At 47.6% G+C, this 21,741-nt stretch overlaps 1 protein-coding gene across 2 annotated transcripts in view; it reads right to left on the bottom strand.

The window, feature by feature from the left end:
• Positions 1 to 21,741, bottom strand: part of CTNNA2 (catenin alpha 2) — a 3,064,502-nt gene that overhangs the window by 2,469,055 nt on the left and 573,706 nt on the right. For both annotated transcript variants that reach the window (XM_075346593.1, XM_075346583.1), the window contains exon 4: positions 14,589 to 14,755. In XM_075346593.1, coding sequence (XP_075202708.1) covers positions 14,589 to 14,755 — 167 coding nt within the window. The remainder of the gene's footprint in view (positions 1 to 14,588; positions 14,756 to 21,741) is intronic.

Here is a 21,741-nt window from a genome sequence, read left to right as displayed (position 1 = left end):
GGTGATGGCAGGGTCTCGGATCCCTGACAATGTGATATTAATGACTTAACGAAAAGATATACTGTAAGTTCTGGACAATCCCTTTAAATCTTATTTTATTCCTTCTGCATAGTATTTTAGCAATCCAGCGGACTTAATAGACGGATACCTGTTGGATTCAGCACATTTGTGATGGATTATATCAATTTTATTGCTACAAATGACCGTTGAGCGCTTGTCATGTACAACCATTTTGGATAGGTACAACCTATTAGATCTTCCACTCAGGAAAAAAAAGTGAAAAGGAGCGGCGCAGCCAGCGAGCAATAACCATACAGCGGTAATGAGAGCGGCGGTGAATATTGACAGGAGTGGCGAGGGCTCAGACGTAACGGGCAGATTGTAATTGAGTCTCAGCCGCGGCTCTGCTGATGACCTGACACTATTAATTCATCCGTCTTCCCCGGGAAACAAGAGAGGTTTTCAGAGACGGTGAAGAACCAAAAGTACTTATATGATGTGTGTACCTAGATATAGGATATAAGTAAGACCCTTGGAATAAAGGGGAAAAATGATATTGTGTATTACTGCCCTATAGTGCACACATAACTGTACCGCACTCAAACAGGATATAAACACAACAGTTATAAAAAGCTTGGATTGTTCTGCCATATGGTGTCAACATAAAATTTGCATACACTGTCTAATAACATATCAAAATAAAAAAAACAGTTTAAAAAAGGTGCAAAATATATTGCTATATAGTGCATAAATGTGCCCAACGACCAAATCCCGTATACATACCATTACAGTGCCCATATAATACTATTACTCAACAGAATTATACAAGACCACCAAAACCTAAATCACACTATACAATATAATATTGTGCCCAAGTAATACTACCTATCCCACCGCTACCACCAATTTGTCAGGAAACAGCCCTCTGGCGCCCCCATTATCGTCAGGACAATGACGGAATTGACTTACAATAAACAAATTAGGCTGCAGTTGTTCTGCTATTATGCCGATTATTGAGGTGCTCACAGTGAGGGTATTGTGTATATATATTATATAGATACATATATATATATATATATATATATATATATATATATATATATATATACTAGCTGTACTACCTGGCTTTGCCCGGGTTAATAACTGCTGTTAACAAAATAGACTGTATTAACAAAAATGTATTCTGCACACAAAAACCACAAAACAAATAGATAGAAATGTAATTATAATGTCTGTCTCCCCCTCTGTATATATCTCTCTGTCTCTCTATCTCTTTCCCTGTCTGTCTCAATCTCTTTCCCTGTTTGTCTATCTATCTCTGTCACTTTCTCTGTCTGTCACTTTCCCTGTCTGTCTCTTTCCCTATCTGTCTCTTTCCCTGTCTGTCTCTTTCCCTCTTTCCCTCTGTCTCTTTACCTGTCTTTGTCTGTCTCTTACCCTGTCTGTCTCTTTCCCTCTCTTTCCCTGTCTGTCTGTTTCCCTGTGTCTGTCTCTTTGTCTGTCTCTTTACCTGTCTGTGTCTGTCTCTTAACCTGTCTCTCTCTTTCACTGTCTCTCTTTCCCTGTCAGTCTGTCTCTTTGTCTGTGTCTGTCTCTTTGTGTCTTTCTCTTACCCTGTCTATGTCTGTTTCTTACCCTGTCTGTGTCTGCCTATTTTCCTGTCTGTGTCTGTCTCTTTCCCTGGCTGCATTGTGACACGCCAACATTCCATATAAGGGCATGGCTGCGCATTCTTCTGAAGTTCTGGCTGCACTGTGGCTCCCAGCTTTATTCGCTTTAATGGAGGCAGGTTTTTTGGCGAATAACTGTAAAGCGCGGGGTTAAAATTTCCCCTCAAAACATAGCCTATGATGCTCTCAGGGTCCAGAAGTGTGAGTGTGCAAAATTTTGTGGCTGTAGCTGCGACGGTGCTGATGCCAATCCCGGACACACACACATTCAGCTTTATATATTATATATATATATATATATATATATATATATATATATATATATATCAGTTCAGACCAAAAGTTTGGACACACTTCCTCATTCAAAGGGAGGGGATACTCACCGCTCCTTACTTAAAAAGGAGTCCAGATTAATCATGGATTTGAACACTCTCGGGCCCCTAGGCTTAAATGATAAGAACGACCTATCAGTCTTTTTGTAATATTTAGGCTTAATAAATTTCCTTCCGCATAAGATATTTAGTGGATTAAAAAGAAATGAGAAAGAAAAAAAAAAAAAATTTGCATTTGATATATTGTCAATGAAAATACACTGTATTCCATGTTTGTACTCTTGATGTAATGATTACAATTATTTATGCTATGCTGCATGCTATTTGTTCTATGTCCACTCGATATAATTGCATCTGGTGTTTTTGATTTTAATATATTTAATCACTCAGTGATGCTGCACCTGCACTCACCGTGCATATAAGGGCGGGTGCAACATCCCTGACTTCACTGGACCCGTAGAAGCAAGTTATTTGCGAAACGGCCCGCCGTTGTCCGGCATTGCACATCCTCACCCTCCCTCACCACCGGTATCCCTGATATGTGCTTGGATTAAAGCTTCATCTTTCATCCGGATCCCTGTGGAGTGCGACCTTTCTTTTCTGTACTTGGATTTTGCATCGTCTTTTCTTTGGAATACGCACCCGGATCTCCCCTGACTTATTGGGAAACTGTGACAGCCAGTCGTATGTGGATCAGCTGTGCCCGGTACTCCTCACTTCTGCTCTCTATATATATATATATATCAGTTCAGACCAAAAGTTTGGACACACTTCCTCATTCAAAGAGTTTATTTATTTTCAGGACTCTGAAAATTGTAGATTCACATTGAAGGCATCAAAACTATGAATTAACACATGTGGAATGAAATACTTAACAAAAAAGTGTGAAACAACTGAAAATATGTCTTATATTTTAGGTTCTTCAAAGTAGCCACCATTTGCTTTGATTACTGCTTTGCACACTCTTGGCATTCTCTTGATGAGCTTCAAGAGGTAGTCACCGGAAATGGTTTTCCACAGTCTTGAAGGAGTTCCCAGAGATGCTTAGCACTTGTTGGCCCTTTTGCCTTCACTCTGCGGTCCAGCTCACCCCAAACCATCTCGATTGGGTTCAGGTCTGGTGACTGTGGAGACCAGGTCATTTGGCGTAGCACCCCATCACTCTCCTTCTTAGTCAAATAGCCCTTACACAGCCTGGAGGTGTGTTTGGGGTCATTGTCCTGTTGAAAAATAAATGATGGTCCAACTAAACGCAAACCGGATGGAATAGCACGCCGCTGCAAGATGCTGTGGAAGCCATGCTGGTTCTGTATGCCTTCAATTTTGAATAAATCCCCAACAGTGTTACCAGCAAAGCACCCCCACACCATCACACCTCCTCCTCCATGCTTCACAGTGGGAACCAGCCATGTAGAGTCCATCCGTTCACCTTTTCTACAAAGACACGTTGGTTGGATGCAAAGATCTGAAATTTGGACTCATCAGACCAAAGCACAGATTTCCACTGGTCTAATGTCCATTCCTTGTGTTCTTTAGCCCAAACAAGTCTCTTCTGCTTGTTGCCTGTCCTTAGCAGTGGTTTCCTAGCAGCTATTTTACCATGAAGGCTGCTGCACAAAGACTCCCCTTAACAGTTGCTCTAGAGATGAGGTGTGTCCAAACTTTTGGTCTGCACTGTATATACACAAATATCCTCACATATACAGTATATATATGTATTAATTAATTAATGGTGCTATAAATAATAATGATAATAATAATAATAATAATAATAATAATAAGAAGAAGAAGAAGAAGAAAAAGAAGAAGAAGAAGAAGAAGAATTATTATTATTATCACTTCCGACCTCCACAAAGTCCAAAAACTACACCAAAATCTAAATTATATCACTATGCTATTCACTAAGTGCCAAACAATAAGAACATAGTACTGCCATATTCTGAATTATACCAATATATGGTGCCCAAGTAATACTGCTACTCCAAGTAATAAATAATATCACCATGCTGAGTAATAACTGTGCTATACAGTGCTTTAATAATAGCACCATGACCTCAATTATACTAGTGTATGGTTGCGAAAAAATAGTATTATACCAAAAACAAATAAAACCACCATACTAAGCAATAACTTTTGTAAAATTCATGGGAAATACAATAACCGAATAATACCAATATATGGGGCACAAGTAAAACTACTGAAACAAATAAATAATGCTACCATACTGAGCAATAACTGTGTTGTAAGTACTTAAACAATAACTCATATTAGTATACCCTAAAAATTACCGCTATATGGTGTTCAAGGATGAAATACTACCATATAAAAGCCTAAATAATACCACCATACTGAGCTATACGTTCCATATTACAGTAGGAACATACAGTACTACCAAAGCCTAAATAATACCACTTTATGGTGCCCAAATAATAATTGTGCCATAAAATCCATAAAGAAATTGTCCAGGCATTAAATATTGGTGATCTATCCTTGGATCGATAGAGTAAAACACCCGCCACCCCCACTGATGAGCTGTTATTAGCTCAAGCCTTTTAAAACACATGTAGTCCTTTACAAAGAAAGAGCAAAATGACTTGAAAAAAAAAAAAAGCAAAAATGGATAAATATTTTGGAAAGATTCAGTGGTGAAGACGAGCAAGTAAAAAATGTCTTATAGATTTAGTTCCGTGCCAGGAAAGTGAAAACATTCAATATGTGATAATCTACCGCTGTATATCACTTTATGTAGTGTTCAAAAGGAGAAGTCACAGCAAGAAAAGAAAGAAAGCAGAGAAGAGAGCAGAGGAGAGAGCGGAGGGAAGGGAGGAGGGAGGGGAGGAAAGGAGAGCATGGAGGGGAGGAGAAGTCACAGCAAAAAAGAAAGAAAGCAGAGAAGAGAGCAGAGGAGAGAAGAGAGCACGGAGGGAAGGAGAAGTCACAGCAAAAAAAAGAAAGAAAGCAGAGAAGAGAGCAGAAGAGAGAAGAGAGCACGGAGGGAAGGAGAAGTCACAGCAAAAAAAAGAAAAAAAGCAGAGAAGAGAGCAGAGGAGAGAAGAGAGCACGGAGGGAAGGAGAAGTCAAAGCAAAAAAAGAAAGAAAGCAGAGAAGAGAGCAGAGGAGAGAAGAGAGCACGGAGGGAAGGAGAAGTCACAGCAAAAAAAGAAAGAAAGCAGAGAAGAGAGAAAAGAGCAGAGGAGAGAAGAGAGCACGGAGGGAAGGAGAAGTCACAGCAAAAAAAGAAAAAAAGCAGAGAAGAGAGCAGAGGAGAGAAGAGAGCACGGAGGGAAGGAGAAGTAACAGCAAAAAAAGAAAGAAAGCAGAGAAGAGAGCAGAGGAGAGAAGAGAGCATGGAGGGAAGGAGAAGTCACAGCAAAAAAGAAAGAAAGCAGAGAAGAGAGCAGAGGAGAGAAGAGAGCACGGAGGGAAGGAGAAGTTACAGCAAAAAAGAAAGAAAGCAGAGAAGAGAGAAAAGAGCAGAGGAGAGAAGAGAGCACGGAGGGAAGGAAAAGTCACAGCAAAAGAGAAAGAAAGCAGAGAAGAGAGCAGAGGAGAGAAGAGAGAGCAGAGGGAAGGAGAAGTCACAGCAAAAAAAGAAAAAAAGCAGAGAAGAGAGCAGAGGAGAGAAGAGAGCATGGAGGGAAGGAGAAGTCAAAGCAAAAAAAGAAAGAAAGCAGAGAAGAGAAAAAAGAGTAGAGGAGAGAAGAGAGCACGGAGGGAAGGAGAAGTCAAAGCAAAAAAAGAAAGAAAGCAGAGAAGAGAGCAGAGGAGAGAAGAGAGCACGGAGGGAAGGAGAAGTCAAAGCAAAAAAAGAAAGCAGAGAAGAGAGAAAAGAGCAGAGGAGAGAAGAGAGCACGGAGGGAAGGAGAAGTCAAAGCAAAAAAAGAAAGAAAGCAGAGAAGAGAGCAGAGGAGAGAAGAGAGCACGGAGGGAAGGAGAAGTCACAGCAAAAAAGAAAAAAAGCAGAGAAGAGGGCAGAGGAGAGAAGAGAGCACAGAGGGAAGGAGAAGTCACAGCAAAAAAGAAAGAAAGCAGAGAAAAGAGCAGAGGAGAGAAGAGAGCAAGGAGGGAAGGAGAAGTCAAAACAAAAAAAGAAAGAAAGCAGAGAAGAGAGCAGAGGAGAGAAGAGAGCACGGAGGGAAGGAGAAGTCAAAGGAAAACAGAAAGAAAGCAGAGAAGAGAGCAGAGGAGAGAAGAGAGCACGGAGGGAAGGAGAAGTCACAGCAAAAAAGAAAAAAAGCAGAGAAGAGGGCAGAAGAGAGAAGAGAGCACGGAGGGAAGGAGAAGTCACAGCAAAAAAAGAAAGAAAGCAGAGAAGAGAGAAAAGAGCAGAGGAGAGAAGAGAGCACGGAGGGAAAGAGAAGTCACAGCAAAAAAGAAAGAAAGCAGAATAGAGAAAAGAGAGCAGAGGAGAGAAGAGAGCACGGAGGGAAGGAGAAGTGTCGCAGGCGGAGGGGACGCGCTCGCCACGCTCGGGTCCGAGGCTCCTGCTGCTGCTGCTCGGTGGCTCGAGCGGTGGGCCGGACCCGGGGACTCGAGCAGCGCTCCTCACCCGTGAGTGAAAAGGTATGGTTTGTTTGGGGAGAGAGTTCGTGACGCCACCCACGGGACGTGGTGATGATGGCACCACCGCTGCTGGTGACGGGGATCCCGGGAGAGATGGTAGGGAACAGCTAGGATGTTGTCACCTCCGTGGGTAGGGGTTGGTGATCCCGGGGCCCGATGGTGTAACGGGGAGGCTGGATGGCTGGGATGCAGGGTTGCAGGGGCAGCGCGGCGCGGTGCCGGACGGCACTGGTGTACTCACTCAGGCAGATAATGACAGAGTCTCTGGTAAACCAAATGGCCGGATGGACGGGTCCCGCAGCCGGCTGCAGTGTTGTTGTTGTGCTCTCCCCAGACAGTGTGATGGTGGCTGTCTTTCCCTGCACCTGTTAGAATGTTCTGACTCCTGTGGTTGCCCACCGGTAGTCCGCTCCCCGGCGTATAGGTGCCGTAAGAGCCCGTTTTGCCCGCAGGCGCTGGCCCTTGGATTTCTAGCCTGTGGCTGTGGCTGTATATCCTCACGGTGTGGACTGTTGCCTTCTGTCGGGTCTTGGTTGTTGGGAAACCCCTGGGGTTCCTGTCACACTCGGATTTGACTACTGTCGGCGGCTCCAAGCCTGTTCGGGGTCCGATGGTCCTGCCTGTGTGCTTAGCTTCACTCCGCTCCCCGGTTCGGTACCGGCGGGCCTCCACCTGACCCCGGTCCTTACAGCTCTGCAGAGTTCCACTAACTCCTGCAGACGGCCACCACCGTCTGCCAACCTTGCTGTCAGTGCCTGGGCTCCTACCCAGGCACACGCAGACATTTCCCTCCTCTCACTTTCAACTCCCAAACTCATCTGACTGCTTTTCCCGCCTCCAAGCCTGTGAACTCCTCGGTGGGTGGGGCCAACCGCCTGGCTCCGTCCCACCTGGTGTGGACATCAGACTCTGGAGGGAGGCAACAAGGGTTTTTGGTTGACTGTTGTAACTGTCTAGGGTGGGGGTGTGTATGTTGTTATGTCTGTGACTACCTGGCCAGTCCAGGGCGTCACACTCCCCCTTGGTAAAACGCAGACCGTCCGCAGGCTGCCCGTCCACCACCGGTTTTATTTTTTTGTAAAAGATAAATTAACAGGTAAACATTCAACATAAGTATACTTGTAGTTCTTCCTCTGCGGAAGGCTCGGTATTTTAACGTTTCAAAACATATATTACATTTTTATTAAAACAGACGGGTGCATGGTCATCCGCTCTCCCAACCAAGCAACCTAAGCCTTGATGCAGCCCCTAAGAAACGGGCAGCACCCCTCTACCCCAGTCCTGGTCCAGGTTACCCGAGCGGGAACGGGTACGGTGTCTCGCACCCGGCTGTCACTTCAGGGGACCCCACGTCCAGGGAGACCCCCTGACCCCCGGAGGATGGCCACCGGTCACGGTGGTGGCCGGACCCCAGCTTCCTCCGCTGCGGGTCCCTCCTCCAATCTGCCTCTCCGGAGGCGGCACCGAACGGAAAACGGCCCACAAACTATTTACAAACCCACAAGTTCGTGGGTGGCCTGCCAGTTCTCGGCCATGTTCATGAGCAGTTTCTCATGTGGGCTGTGAAAACACACTGATGGTCCCAACGGGGACAACTTGTCTTACAATGGACGGCAATCAGGTGAGACTTTGGTGATTGGTGTTCATTCAACTGAAAACAGGGTTGTGAGGGTCCCAACGGGGACAACTTGGTTGCAACGGTGGACCGCTGCCTTTATTTGAGGTCACCCTCCTCATAGGCCTCGTCCAACTCCACATCCCGACGGGACAGTGGAGGAGGGGACTGGGACCGCCTCTGGGCACTGCAGTCTACCCTCTGCTTGACATCCAGGGCAAACCAGCCCCTCTCCCCACAATGTCGGGTGTAAGTCACTAAGTCGCCCGGTTGTAGGTCGCGACCAGGATGCCCGGTTGGCAGGTGAGAGTTCACATCTAGGCGGGCCACGAATATCTCGGCCTCCGGGCCCGGTTCATACACAAAGCCATATCCCCACTGAGGATCAAACCTTCTCACCTGGCCTTCATACACCGGGCCCCGCACCTGAAAGGTGGCGTTGCGGAGATTGTTTTTCACCTTCATGACGCGTGCGAGTACTTCGGCCCTCTGCTGCTCCCTAGCGGCAATTTCATGGCCCAACTGGCTTGGCTCCCTGTCCCAGTAAGGGGCGTTTGCCTGCCCCTGCACGCGGGTCGGGCCCCGACGGACTTTGCCCACACCGGCCACGACCGGTAATCTCTTGTGGGGGTCCTGTGGTGAGATGGCCTGGGCTGCCACTTTGCAGCAACGACCCGGCACAGCCTCAGCCGAGGCGTGGGGTGCAGGGACAGCAGGCCTCACCTGTTGGGCCTTCCGGTTCACGGCTTCCACTTCTCCAGTAGCCGGACGAACTGCTGGGGCCGGGACGGTCTCGGGTGTGGTCGCTTCCGGGGCCAACGGCTTCTCTTCGCGGATGGGCACCTCCCGCAGGATCTTCCATGGCAGCGGGAGTGACGCGGGCCGTTCGCGGACAACGCCTTCAGGCTGGTCCTCCAGGGCGGACGGACTGGATTCCGCTGCCGGTGTCAGGGACAGCGAGCCTAGTGGCGTTGCGGCAACAGCCGGTACGGGTGGCGGGGGAGGCAGCAGGGTGAGCGGGCGCAGACCGGGCCCCTCGGCTGCAGCGACCGGTCCTTCAGGGACACAGGGTCGTGGGTCGCTTACCTGCTTCTCCAACACTGCCTCCACCTCGCGTCTCTGCACGGCCGCCGCCACCTCCTCCATTTCGGCCACCCACCGCTCCATCAAAAACCGGACCTGGGCCTGCAGGCGGCAGCACATTTGCGTGGTCCGGGACTCCACCCACGCCGCTTTTCCTGGCGTGGGCTCCAGGATCTCTGTGTGGCCGGACGGGACGGACATGTCAGCGCTTGTGCTCCCAGGAACCGGATGTGTAGCAGAGTCCTGGCGTCCCTGCTTTTTATGCCCTCGGTTACATGAGGCAGGCCTTCCCCCGCCCCCCCTTGATTCTTTCTAGCACTCCTCTTTGGGGGCGGGGCCTCACTTTCGCGCCTTTCCTACTCGGGGAAGATGCTTGAGCGGGAAATCTTCGCGCCAAAAGATGGCGGAACTTCCAATTTTTCGGCCGGACGCCGCCGGCGGCGACTGCAAGGCGCACTTCTACCAGTAGGTAGATCGGTTCTATCCTGTTCATGACGCCAAGTTGTCGCTGGCGGAGGGGACGCGCTCGCCACGCTCGGGTCCAGAGCTTCTGCTGCTGCTGCTCGGTGGCTCAAGCGGTGGGCCGGACCCAGGGACTCGAGCAGCGCTCCTCACCCGTGAGTGAAAAGGGATGGTTTGATTGGGGAGAGAGTTTGTGACGCCACCCACGGGACGTGGTGATGATGGCACCACCGCTGCTGGTGACGGGGATCCCGGGAGAGATGGTAGGGAGCAGCTAGGATGTTGTCCCCTCCGTGGGTAGGGGTTGGTGATCCCGGGGCCCGATGGTGTAACGGGGAGGCTGGATGGCTGGGATGCAGGGTTGCAGGGGCAGCGCGGCGCAGTGCCGGACGGCACTGGTGTACTCACTCAGGCAGATAATGACAGAGTCTCTGGTAAACCAAACGGCTGGATGGACGGGTCCCGCAGCCGGCTGCAGTGATGTTGTGCTCTCCACGGACGGTGTGATGGTGGCTGTCTTTCCCTTCACCTGTTAGAATGTTCTGACTCCTGTGATTGTCCACCGGTAGTCCGCTCCCCGGTGTATAGGTGCCGTAGGAGCCCGTTTTGCCCGCAGACGCTGGCCCTTGGATCTCTAGCCTGTGGCGGTGGCTGTATATCCTCACGGTGTGGACTGTTGCCTTCAGTCGGGTCTTGGTTGTTGGGAAACCCCTGGGGTTCCTGTCACACTCGGATTTGACTATTGTCGGCGGCTCCAAGCCTGTTCGGGGTCCGATGGCCCTGCCTGTGTGCTTAGCTTCACTCCGCTCCCTGGTTCGGTACCGGCGGGCCTCCGCCCGACCCCGGTCCTTACAGCTCTGCAGAGTTCCACTAACTCCTGCAGACGGCCACCATCGTCTGCCAACCTTGCTGTCAGTGCCTGGGCCCCTACCCAGGCACACGCAGATGTTTCACTCCTCTCACTTTCAACTCATAAACTTATCTGACTGCTTTTCCCGCCTCCAGGCCTGTGAACTCATCGGTGGGTGGGGCCAACCTCCTGGCTCCGCCCCACCTGGTGTGGACATCAGACTCTGGAGGGAGGCAACAAGGGTTTTTGGTTGACTGTTGTAACTGTCTAGGGTGGGGGTGTGTGTGTTGTTATGTCTGTGACTACCTGGCTAGTCCAGGGCATCACAGAAGTCACAGCAAAAAAGAAAAAAAAGCAGAGAAGAGAGCAGAGGAGAGAAGAGAGCACGGAGGGAAGGAGAAGTCACAGCAAAAAAGAAAAAAAGCAGAGAAGAGAGCAGAGGAGAGAAGAGAGCACGGAGGGAAGGAGAAGTCACAGCAAAAAAGAAAGAAAGCAGAGAAGAGAGCAGAGGAGAGAAGAGAGCACGGAGGGAAGGAGAAGTCACAGCAAGAAAGAAAGCAGAGAAGAGAGTAGAGGAGAGAAGAGAGCACGGACGGAAGGAGAAGTCACAGCAAAAAAGAAAGAAAGAAGAGAAGAGAGAAGAGGAGAGAGCACGGAGGGAAGGAGAAGTCACAGCAAAAAAGAAAGAAAGCAGAGAAGAGAGAAGAGGAGAGAGCAGAGGGAAGGAGAGAAGAGAGAGCGCAGGGAAGGAGAAGTCACAGCAAAAAGGAAAGAAGGCAGAGAAGAGAAGAGAGAAGAGGAGAGAGCGGAGGGAAGGAGAGAAGAGAGAGCTGAGGGAAGGAGAGAAGAGAGAGAGGAGGGAAGGAGAGAAGAGAGAGAGGAGGGAAGGAGAGCATGGAGGGAAGGAGAAGTCACAGCAAGAAAGAAAGAAAGCAGAGAAGAGAGAAGAGGAGAGAGCGGATGGGAGGAGAGAACAGAGAGGAGGGGAGGAGAGAGGAGAGAGTGGAGGGGAGGAGAGAAGAGAGCGGAGGGGAAGAGAAGTCAGAGCAAAAAAAAAAGAAGAAGGCAGAGAAGAGAGAAGAGGAGAGAAGAGAGAGCGGAGGGAAGGAGAGAAGAGTGCGGAGGGAAGAAGAGTGTGGAGGGATGGAGAGAGCAAAGTGGAGGAGAGAGCAGTAGAGAGGATAGAATGGAGGCAAGAGTGGAGGGGAGGTGAGAGCAGAAAGGATTACAGAGCAGAGGAAAGGACTGAGCAGAGGAGAATGATTAGAAAGTGGAGTGGAAAAATGGAGGGGCGAGCAATGGAGAGGCTAGAATTGAGGAGAGAGTGGAAGGGAGGAGAGAATGGAGGGGCAGTGGGAGTGGAGATGAGGAGAGTGAATAAGAGGATAGCGAAGGGTAGGAGAGAGTGGAGAAGGGGAGAGCAGAAAGGAGGAGAGAATGGAGGGGCAGTGAGAGTGGAAATGAGGAGAGCGAAAAAGAGGATAGCGAAGGGTAGGAGAGAGTGGAGAAGGGGAGAACAGAGAGGAGGAGAGAATGGAAGGGCGGTGAGAGTGGAGATGAGGAGAGCGAATAAGAGGATAGTGGAGGGAAGTAGAGAGTGGAGAAGGGGAGAGCAGAGAGAAGGAGAGAATGGAAGAGTGGTGAGAGTGGAGATGAGGAGAGCGAATAAGAGGATAGTGGAGGGAAGGAGAGAGTGGAGAAGGGGAGAGCAGAGAGGAGGAGAGAATGGAAGGGCGGTGAGAGTGGAGATGAGGAGAGCGAATAAGAGGATAGCGGAGGGAAGGAGAGAGTGGAGAAGGGGAGAGTAGAGAGGAGGAGAGAATGGAAGGGCGGTGAGAGTGGAGATGAGGAGAGCGAATAAGAGGATAGCGGAGGGAAGGAGAGAGTGGAGAAGGGGAGAGTAGAGAGGAGGAGAGAATGGAAGGGCGGTGAGAGTGGAGATGAGGAGAGCGAATAAGAGGATAGCGGAGGGAAGGAGAGAGTGGAGAAGGGGAGAGTAGAGAGGAGGAGAGAATGGAAGGGCGGTGAGAGTGGAGATGAGGAGAGCGAATAAGATGATAGAGGAGGGAAGGAGAGAGTGGAGAAGGGAGGAGCAGAGAGGAGGAGAGAATGGAAGGGCGGTGAGAGTGGAGATGAGGAGAGCAAATAAGAGGATAGCGGAGGGAAGGAGAGAGTGGAGAAGGGGAGAGCAGAGAGGAGGAGAGAATGGAAGGGCGATGAGAGTGGAGATGAGGAGAGCGAATAAGAGAATAGCGAAGGGAAGGAGAGAGTGGAGAAGGGAGGAGCAGAGAGGAGGAGAGAATGGAAGGGCGGTGAGAGTGGAGATGAGGAGAGGGAATAAGAGGATAGCGGAGGGAAGGAGAGAGTGGAGAAGGGAGGAGCAGAGAGGAGGAGAGAATGGAAGGGCGGTGAGAGTGGAGATGAGGAGAGGGAATAAGAGGATAGCGGAGGGAAGGAGAGAGTGGAGAAGGGAGGAGCAGAGGGGAGGAAATAGAGGAGAAAAGGAGAGGCGAGAGTGGAGAAGAGGAGTGCGGAACAGAGGAGAGAGTGGGGACAGTGCATGTCTATGAAATTTATGTGTGTCTCACTAAAATGATTATATTATTGCTTCTAAAAAGCCAGAGCCCTGCAAAAGAAGGAAGAAGAGTCCAAGGCGGTGAGCTCTTCTAAATATTCATTATTGGTATGTATGGGCTTAAACAATTTCCAGAAAACTTTAAATCAAAGGCGTTGATAAATTGCTAAATGTAAGGTAGGAAGTTAAACACAAGTAAAATAAAAATAGTTATAGATAATATACATCCAAAACTATGGGGCCTACATCACCAAATATTTACCGTATAATGTTAAAATATTTTTTACTATTTTATGAATAATAAATATTATGATTTATCCTCCAGAGCTAGAATAACTATTCTGCTGCTGCAGTCAGTGTGTACATACATTACATTACTGATCCTGAGTTACATCATGTATTATACTCCAGAGCTGCACTCACTATTCTGCTGGTGGAGTCACTGTGTACATACATTACATTACTGATCCTGAGTTACCTCCTGTATTATACTCCAGAGCTGCACTCACTATTCTGCTTGTGCAGTCACTGTGTACATACATTACATTACTGATCCTGAGTTACATCATGTATTATACTCCAGAGCTGCACTCACTATTCTGCTGGTGGAGTCACTGTGTACATACATTACATTACTGATCCTGAGTTACCTCCTGTATTATACTCCAGAGCTGCACTCACTATTCTGCTTGTGCAGTCACTGTGTACATACATTACATTACTGATCCTGAGTAACCTCCTGTATTATACTCCAGAGCTGCACTCACTATTCTGCTGGTGGAGTCACTGTGTACATACATTACATTACTGATCCTGAGTTACCTCCTGTATTATACTCCAGAGCTGCACTCACTATTCTGCTTGTGCAGTCACTGTGTACATACATTACATTACTGATCCTGTACTGATCCTGAGTTACCTCCTGTATCACACTCCAGAGCTGCACTCACTATTCTGCTGGTGCAGTCACTGTGTACATACCTTACATTACTTATCCTGTACTGATCCGGAGTTACCTCCTGTATTATACTCCAGAGCTGCACTCACTATTCTGCTGGTGCAGACACTATGTACATTACTGATCCTGTATTATACTCCAGAGCTGCAGTCACTAATCTGCTGCTGGCTTCAGACATCTCTTAAATTTCCTTGGGTATTTAGTGTCAGTATACAGCTTGCTCTTCTTTGTAGTCTCACTAGATATTATACTGTAACCGTATGTCAGAAAAATAAACCATACTTCTGTGTTGTGGGAGCTCATCTATCACTGCGTGCCTGAGCACAAACTCGACTGTTTCCAACGGCAGCCAATAGGATTTTGCCTATCCTCCCACAAAAAAAAGATGTCTGCTTCCCCTCCTCTGTGACTCCCTTGCTCAGTTTGTTTCCACTGACTTTTATATCACACAGTTCTCTGATGACACCATAGGATACTCACGATTTTCAGGTGTGTCAGCAGCCTCATGACGTCCGCCATGTCGGCCAATATGAGTAGGCGGGTGACAGCAGATAGTAGTGCCCGGGCCGCTCTCACCATGGTGCCCCGCTTCACCGACGAGCAAGGATCATCTGCAAACTCTGATGAGGCAATCCGCATTGTGTCTCCTGTAATCAGAGAGAAAAACATGGTGAACGGCAATTTCAGCTCTGCTACATGATGGTGAATGACAACATTAGCTCTGCTACATGGTGGGGAATGACAATGTCAGCTCTGCTGCACGGTGGTGAATGACATCAGCTCTGCTTCTTGGTGGTGAATGACAACATTAGCTCTGCTACTTTGTTGGGAAAGATAACATCAGATCTCCTACATGGCGAATGTTAATGTCAGCTCAGCTACATGGTGGTGAACACCAACGTCAGCTCTCCTACTTGATGGTGAATGACAACATTAGCTCTGCTACATGGTGAACAACAATAGATCTGCTGAATGGTGGTCAACGTCAGCACAGCTACATAGTGATGAATGACAACGTCAGCTCTGCTACATGTTGATGAACGTTAATGTCAGCACAGCTACATAGTGATGAATAACAATGTCAGCTCTGCTACATGGTGATGAACGTTAACGTCAGCACAGCTACATAGTGGTGAATGACAACATCAGCTCTGCTCCTTTGTTGTAAACAATAATGTCAGTTCTCCTACATGGTGACAAATGACGTCAGCTCAGATACATGGTGGCGAAAGCCAACTTCAGCTCTGCTACATGGTGGTGAATGACAACGTCAAGTTTGCTACATGGTGGTAAACAATAACATCAGCTTTGCTACATGGAGGTGAAAAATAACATCAGCTCTGCTACATGGAGGTGAAAAATAACATCAGCTCTGCTACATGGTGGCAAACGACAACGTCAGCTCTGCTACATCTGTACGTGTTACATTATAACCCATTACATCTAGAGCAGTTCTATAGAGTTTGCCGGGTGTCGCGCAGCTGCCGCCATTCCAGTGTGATGACCTGACAGCATGTAGCCGCCGTGTAGATCTGTGACTCCCCCTGCGCTGTGTAGCGATCAGTCGCCAGTGACGCCGCCGCCGCTCATCATTTGCTTCCGTCTTCCTGAGCAGTCCGACCTCTCACTGATATTTACTTTGAAATCAAAGAATAAAATCAGAGAATACATCTCCATGAGCCGATCCAAGGAGACGCCAAGATTTGTGCAAAGCAAATGATTGACGGGGAGCAGATGAAAAGACGAGGAGAATAAAGAGCCAATGTATCTGACACTGTCATAGCTGATACTGTTCAAAGTATACTGGCATGCAAACGTTAGGGCACCATTGGTCAAAATTACTGTTATTGTGAACATTTAAGCAAGTTAAAAATGACATTATCTCTAAAAGTGTAAAGTTAATGATGACACATTTCCATTGTATTTTATGCAGAAAAAAAAATTATTTTCTTCTTTGACATTTTAAAAATTACAAAAAGGAAAAGGGGCCAATGCAAAAGTTTATGCGCCCTTGAAGATTTCTGTGCTCAGATAACTTTGACCAACGTTTCACGCCTTAATTAGCCTGTTAGGGTTCACTTGTTCGCTATCATCGTTGGGAAAGGCCAGGTGATGCAAATTTCGCAGCTTTATAAAATCCCAGCCTTATCTAACCTTGTGCCAAAAAACAGCAGCCATGGGTTCTTCTAAGCTGCTGCCTAGCACTCTGAAAATGAAAATAGCGGATGCCCACAAAGCAGGAGAAGGCTATAAGACGATAGCAAAGCATTTTCAAGTTTCGCTTTCCTCGGTTCGAAATGTAATTAAGAAATGGCAGTTACCAGAAACAGTGGAGGTTAAGATAAGGTCTGGAAGACCAAAGGAACATTTCTGTGTGAGCTGCTGGTAGGATTACTAGAGGAAAATCAGAACCCCTGCTTGACTGCAAAAGACCTTCAGGAAGATTTAGCAGACTCTGGAGTTGTGTACATTGTTCTACTGTTCAGAGACACCTGCACAAATATGGCTTTCATGGAAGAGTCATCAGAAGGAAACCTTTCCTGAGTCCTCACCATAAAATTCAGCATCATCAGTCTGCGAAAGAACAGCTAAACAAGCCGGAGACATTTTGTAAATAAGTCCTATGGACCAATGAGGTTCAAATAGAACTGTGTGGCCACAATGATCAAAAGTATGTGTGGAGAAAAAAGGGCAGAGAATTTTAGGAAAAGAATATCTCGCCAACCATTAAGCATGGGGTGGATCAAGAATGCTTGGATTCTGCTGCAGCCAATGGCACCTTGTACACCTCACAGGTAGAGGGAAGAATGGATTCCATGAAATTTCAACAAATTCTTGATACTGTGATATAGCAACTGGCAATGTTTTAAATGGCCGGTATGTGTCGCAGAGGCAGACACTCTACAATCTGAACCTGGAATGTTTCTCTGGGACTTGTAGTTCCAGGAAGATTGCAGTATATATTCAGGGCTGGGTTCATGAGATGGTCATAAGAGATGGGCGGGACTGACCATCCACATACCTCCCATACATAGGTGTGTCTAATGGGATTTAAGGGAGCTGTCATTTGTCACATGATCTCCATGTGCTGGTGGAAGCCATCTTGGTTGGAGCACATGTGCAGGAGCTTCTGTGCATGCAGAGCTAGTGAGGGCTCTGAACCTTCAGGAAGCTGCAGAATCCACTGAGGCTCTGGACCAACGGCAGGGGCCATTAATTGGAGCATGTCCAAGGGCCGGGAGTGAGCCCAGAGTGAGAGTTTCCCTGGACTGGATGGAGGCAGACTGACAGCCTGCAAACCTACTGGCAGGTAACACCCTAGAAAAAGGGGACTATACTGGCTGAGGCCAGTGCATCAACTGTGCCGATAATTCCATAGGTGAATCAGACAGTGGGATGCTATTTTAGCTACTGAATTCACAGTATGTGTATTGTTTATGTTAGACAAATCCAAAATATGGCTTATGCTTGATTTACACAGACCGGTTTATCCGAAAGTGAATAAACTGACTGGACTGCTTAAATAACAAATCGTTCCTGCGTGCCTTAGTTCCGCTGCCAGACGAGTGAACCCCAATACATTCAGTGAGCGCAGCATCACAATGCAAACATATCAACATCTGTGAAAAAGCTGAAGTTTAAATATGGAGAAAAGACGATGGCTTCTAAAAAGAGATAATGATCCTAAACACACATCAGAATCCACAATAGATGACCTCAAAAGGCACACCGTAGGTTTTCCAATGGCCCTCACATTGTGATACTGTCAAATGTACAGTGGGTCCGGAAAGTATTCAGACCCCTTTAAATTTTTCACTTTTTGTTTCATTGCAGCCATTTGGTAAATTCAAAAAAAGTTCATTTTTTTTTCTCATTAATGTACGCTTTGTACCCCATCTTGACCAAAAAAAAACCCCAGGAATGTAGAAATGTTTGCAAATTTATCAAACAAGAAAAACTGAAATATCACACGGTCATAAGTATTCAGCCCCTTTGCTGAGAAAAATCACAAGTCTGAAATGTTTGGAAAAGCCGTGTTACAGCTGTGCTCACATTAAAAAAAAAACAGTGTAAGTCATAGGTGCAGCCTGCGGCGAAGCTTAAAGTTTATGGGAACGAATGGAAAATCACCAAACAGGGGTCATTAATGAAAACAAATGCCTACAAAAAAATTGTTATCCTGAGCTAAATAATGACTTAATATGTCTGTATAATATAAGAGCATTTTTCCTGATACAGAGCTCCAAATCCTCTGCATAGTTCCAAAGGTATAAGATACAATTGTGGCTGCCTTTAGCCACCACTAGGGGGAGCTATGAGCTCACTGTATACTGACTGTACATTGACTACAGGGATAACATAGCCAGCTCTGCGGCTCCCTCTAGTGTCAGATAAAGGTAGTCAGATATTTGTCCCAGAATTTTTTAGATTCTTTATATCAGCAAAATTGAACTGTGCTATGAAGAAATGATCCAGAACAGATTGTTTAAGGATGGACATCGCCTTTAAGTAACTATGATATTGCACAGTGACATTTTGTATTCCACGCTGGTTAGCTTTGAGTCATATTTTAAGGAATGTTCCTGTGTTGACTCCGCGGGAAAGAAAAACAATTTTTGAATTATTGCGACTCGCAGGCTGTGGGGCAATGCAGAGAAACAGTCTTTAAAAAAAAAAATCAATTTTCTAGACCATATAATTAAATTTAAAATTTCCAGACCAGATAATTACATCCGCAATTCCGTGAAAAGCCGACAACATAAAACGACACCTGTGGAAATTTTGATTGACAGGGAGGCTAATAAGTTCTCTTGCTCTGGCGTATTCGATGAGGTGACGGAAAGATTTGTATAATATTTTTTGGCTGCGCCACACAGGTAGTGTAATATTATCCATGCCGGGAATACCAGCAATCGAACTTGTAAAGGGTTAATCCAATTTCTGACATTTTGAGTATACGCATAGTATAAGGCCGCTTTCACACTGCATTCCTCTCCTTATTTAGTGGTCCCATCGAGGCTTCTATCCGAACCCTTCGCAAAACAGGTTTCGGACGTATGCAACGACAGGGCCACTGACTATATTGGTGCAAACGGAGTTACCGCGTGCTCTGTTGTGCACCATTTTTGGGCATATACGCCTATTGGAGGTGGACACCCAGAAGTAGTAGACTGCGTCCAGGTGTCGGCCTCGAGTAAGTGTAAACTCTCACTGAGGAAATCTGGATTACAGTGTTTCTGGCACGAGTGTGTCACAGCCTGATGTGATCTCGGGGGGGATCTGGGATCAGAAGGTCACAGCATATAGTCGATCCTCTTTAGTGCCCACCTGTCATTTACCCTGAGTTGGAGCTTATTTAATTCATCCGGTGCTGAAGGGTTAAGGTTCCTTTCTATCCTGCAGTGATCTAACAGGTAGTTGTATATTCAGCTGAAGCCATTCCCTTGTGCTATAAATATACACCCCTCACTCCTCCCTATGCCGGCTATAGCTCAAACTATACTGTCCACTTTGAAGGAGCCAGTCTCTGGAGAAGTTTAGGTTTTGTTTTCTGTTGTAGCTGAGAAATTTTCTGTTGGAGAATCCATGAAGTGCTTGTTGTTGTGTCTTTCCCAACCTGTTTGTCTTACCTCCCTCATGTTGTCTTATTGCAATAGTGAGACTAGTGTCTGCAGGCCTTCACACTAAGCAAGGTGAGTTCAAGGTTATCGAGGGCCTAGGCATGTGACGGCGCACAAGGGGAAGGATCCGTTTAGGGACATTAGGGAGTGCATGGAATGAACTCAGGTGAATGTGTGACGCCCTGGACACCCAGAGGTCACAGGTTATTACACTCACCACATACACCCCCACCCCAGTAAGGTACCACCAGTCAACCAAAAGACCTGATTGCCTCCCTCAGAGTCAGACAGGCACACCAGGTGGGCAGAGTCAGGCAGAAAGACACGCCCTCCGAGGAGTATGCTGGCCTGAGGCAGGAAAAACACAAGCAGATAGAGTGGACAGAGTTTGGAGAGAGGAGTGAGAGGAGTCAGTTCTGCTTGGGGCCTGGGTTGGAGCCTGGGACCCCAGATCAGTCAGGCAGGCAGACGGTAGTGGCCGCCTGCAGGAGACCGGGAATACGACCAGTGGAACCGTAAGGGACTGGGACAGGGTAGTGGCCCGCCGGAACCGAACCGGGGAGCCCACTGGATACCGGAGCACCAGGCAGGGTACTCAGATCCCAACTAGGCTATAAGCCACCACCATAGTCAAATCAACTGATTGCTGTCTGGACCTCAGGGGTTCATTCCCACCTAAATCCCGATTGAAGGCAACAGCCCAACCCGTCCGGATAGTAGCCACCACCAGAGATCCAAGGGCCAGCGTCTGCGGGCAAACGGGCTCCTATGACACATACACGCCGGAGAGCGGGCTACCAGTGCCCAGGCACGGTAGCCAAAATCACATAAAGGTGCAGGAGAAAGGCGGACATTACCAACCTATCTGGAGAAACTGCAGCCGGCTGCGGGCCCCGTTCGTCACCCCGTTTGGCTTACCAGTGACTCTGTGTGGTTTAATCGTGAGTTCACCAGTGCTATCAGGCACCGCACCGTGCTGCACCGCAACCCTGCCCCTGCACCCCGGCCTTCACCACCGGGCCCCGGGACTAACATCCCCTACCCACGGAGGGGTCAACACCTAGCTGCGCCCCTACACCACTCCCGGGATTCCCCGCACCTTTACTGCAGCAATGGTGTCCACCATCACCACAACCCGTGAGTGGCGTCACGAACTTTCCCAAAAAAACCACCCCCACAACCCCTGCGTGCGCCGCCACTACTCGCTTCCAGAGCGGCGTGACCCCCGGGTCCGGAGGCGCTCGAGCCACCGACACACGCGAGCCCGGACCCGAGCGGCTCGGCAGTCGCAGCCGAGGCCGCGGGGCAGTACAAATGTAAGGATGTTACCCCTTGCTATTGCCAGGCCCTTCCGTTGTACCTTTTCCTTGGCTGTCCCTTTGTGTTGCGCTGCTTGCTGGATGTCCTTCTCACTCCTATCATGACAATTTCAGCAATGAATACCATGATGATTGTGGAAAAGTTGGGTTATAGCTGTGTTCACTTTTCAGAAATCCACTGTAACCTAGATTTCCAACAGCTCTTCTAGTAGTGAAATACAACACATTTCTTGAGTGGCACTTTTCCCCACTTGGCCTACATTCCCGTGGATCATATTTACTGCCGACCTTCCTCAGTGTAGGACTATTTCCCGCTGCGGAGAGATGGCGGGGAGCAACAGGCTTCACCTTTTGTATTGCAAACATTTCAATTTTCCAAGTTACATGTTTGATGCAGATTTTTCAGGACAGGAATACCCGTCCCATAGACAATGAATAAAGCAGAGGCTGTGTATGTGTTCCTACACCTGGTGGGCGAGCTACATCCATTCCCATAGGGAAGTGTTATTGTGTTATAAATATAATATATATAATCTTATTGTACTTAATGTTGGATGTTCTTTTGAGTGCGCTGCTGCGTCAGTGATGTAGCAGAGCTGAACGGGAGCGGCGTTCGGTGCCCTCTAGTGACCGCAATTTTCAAATGTTTTATGTTAAGTAATGTTTTTGATAATATGTATATGTTAGAACACT

This window comes from Anomaloglossus baeobatrachus, chromosome 1 (assembly GCF_048569485.1).
Source record: "Anomaloglossus baeobatrachus isolate aAnoBae1 chromosome 1, aAnoBae1.hap1, whole genome shotgun sequence".
NCBI classification, from domain to species: Eukaryota; Metazoa; Chordata; class Amphibia; order Anura; family Aromobatidae; genus Anomaloglossus; species Anomaloglossus baeobatrachus.
This window is presented reverse-complemented; position numbering and strand designations above follow the sequence as displayed.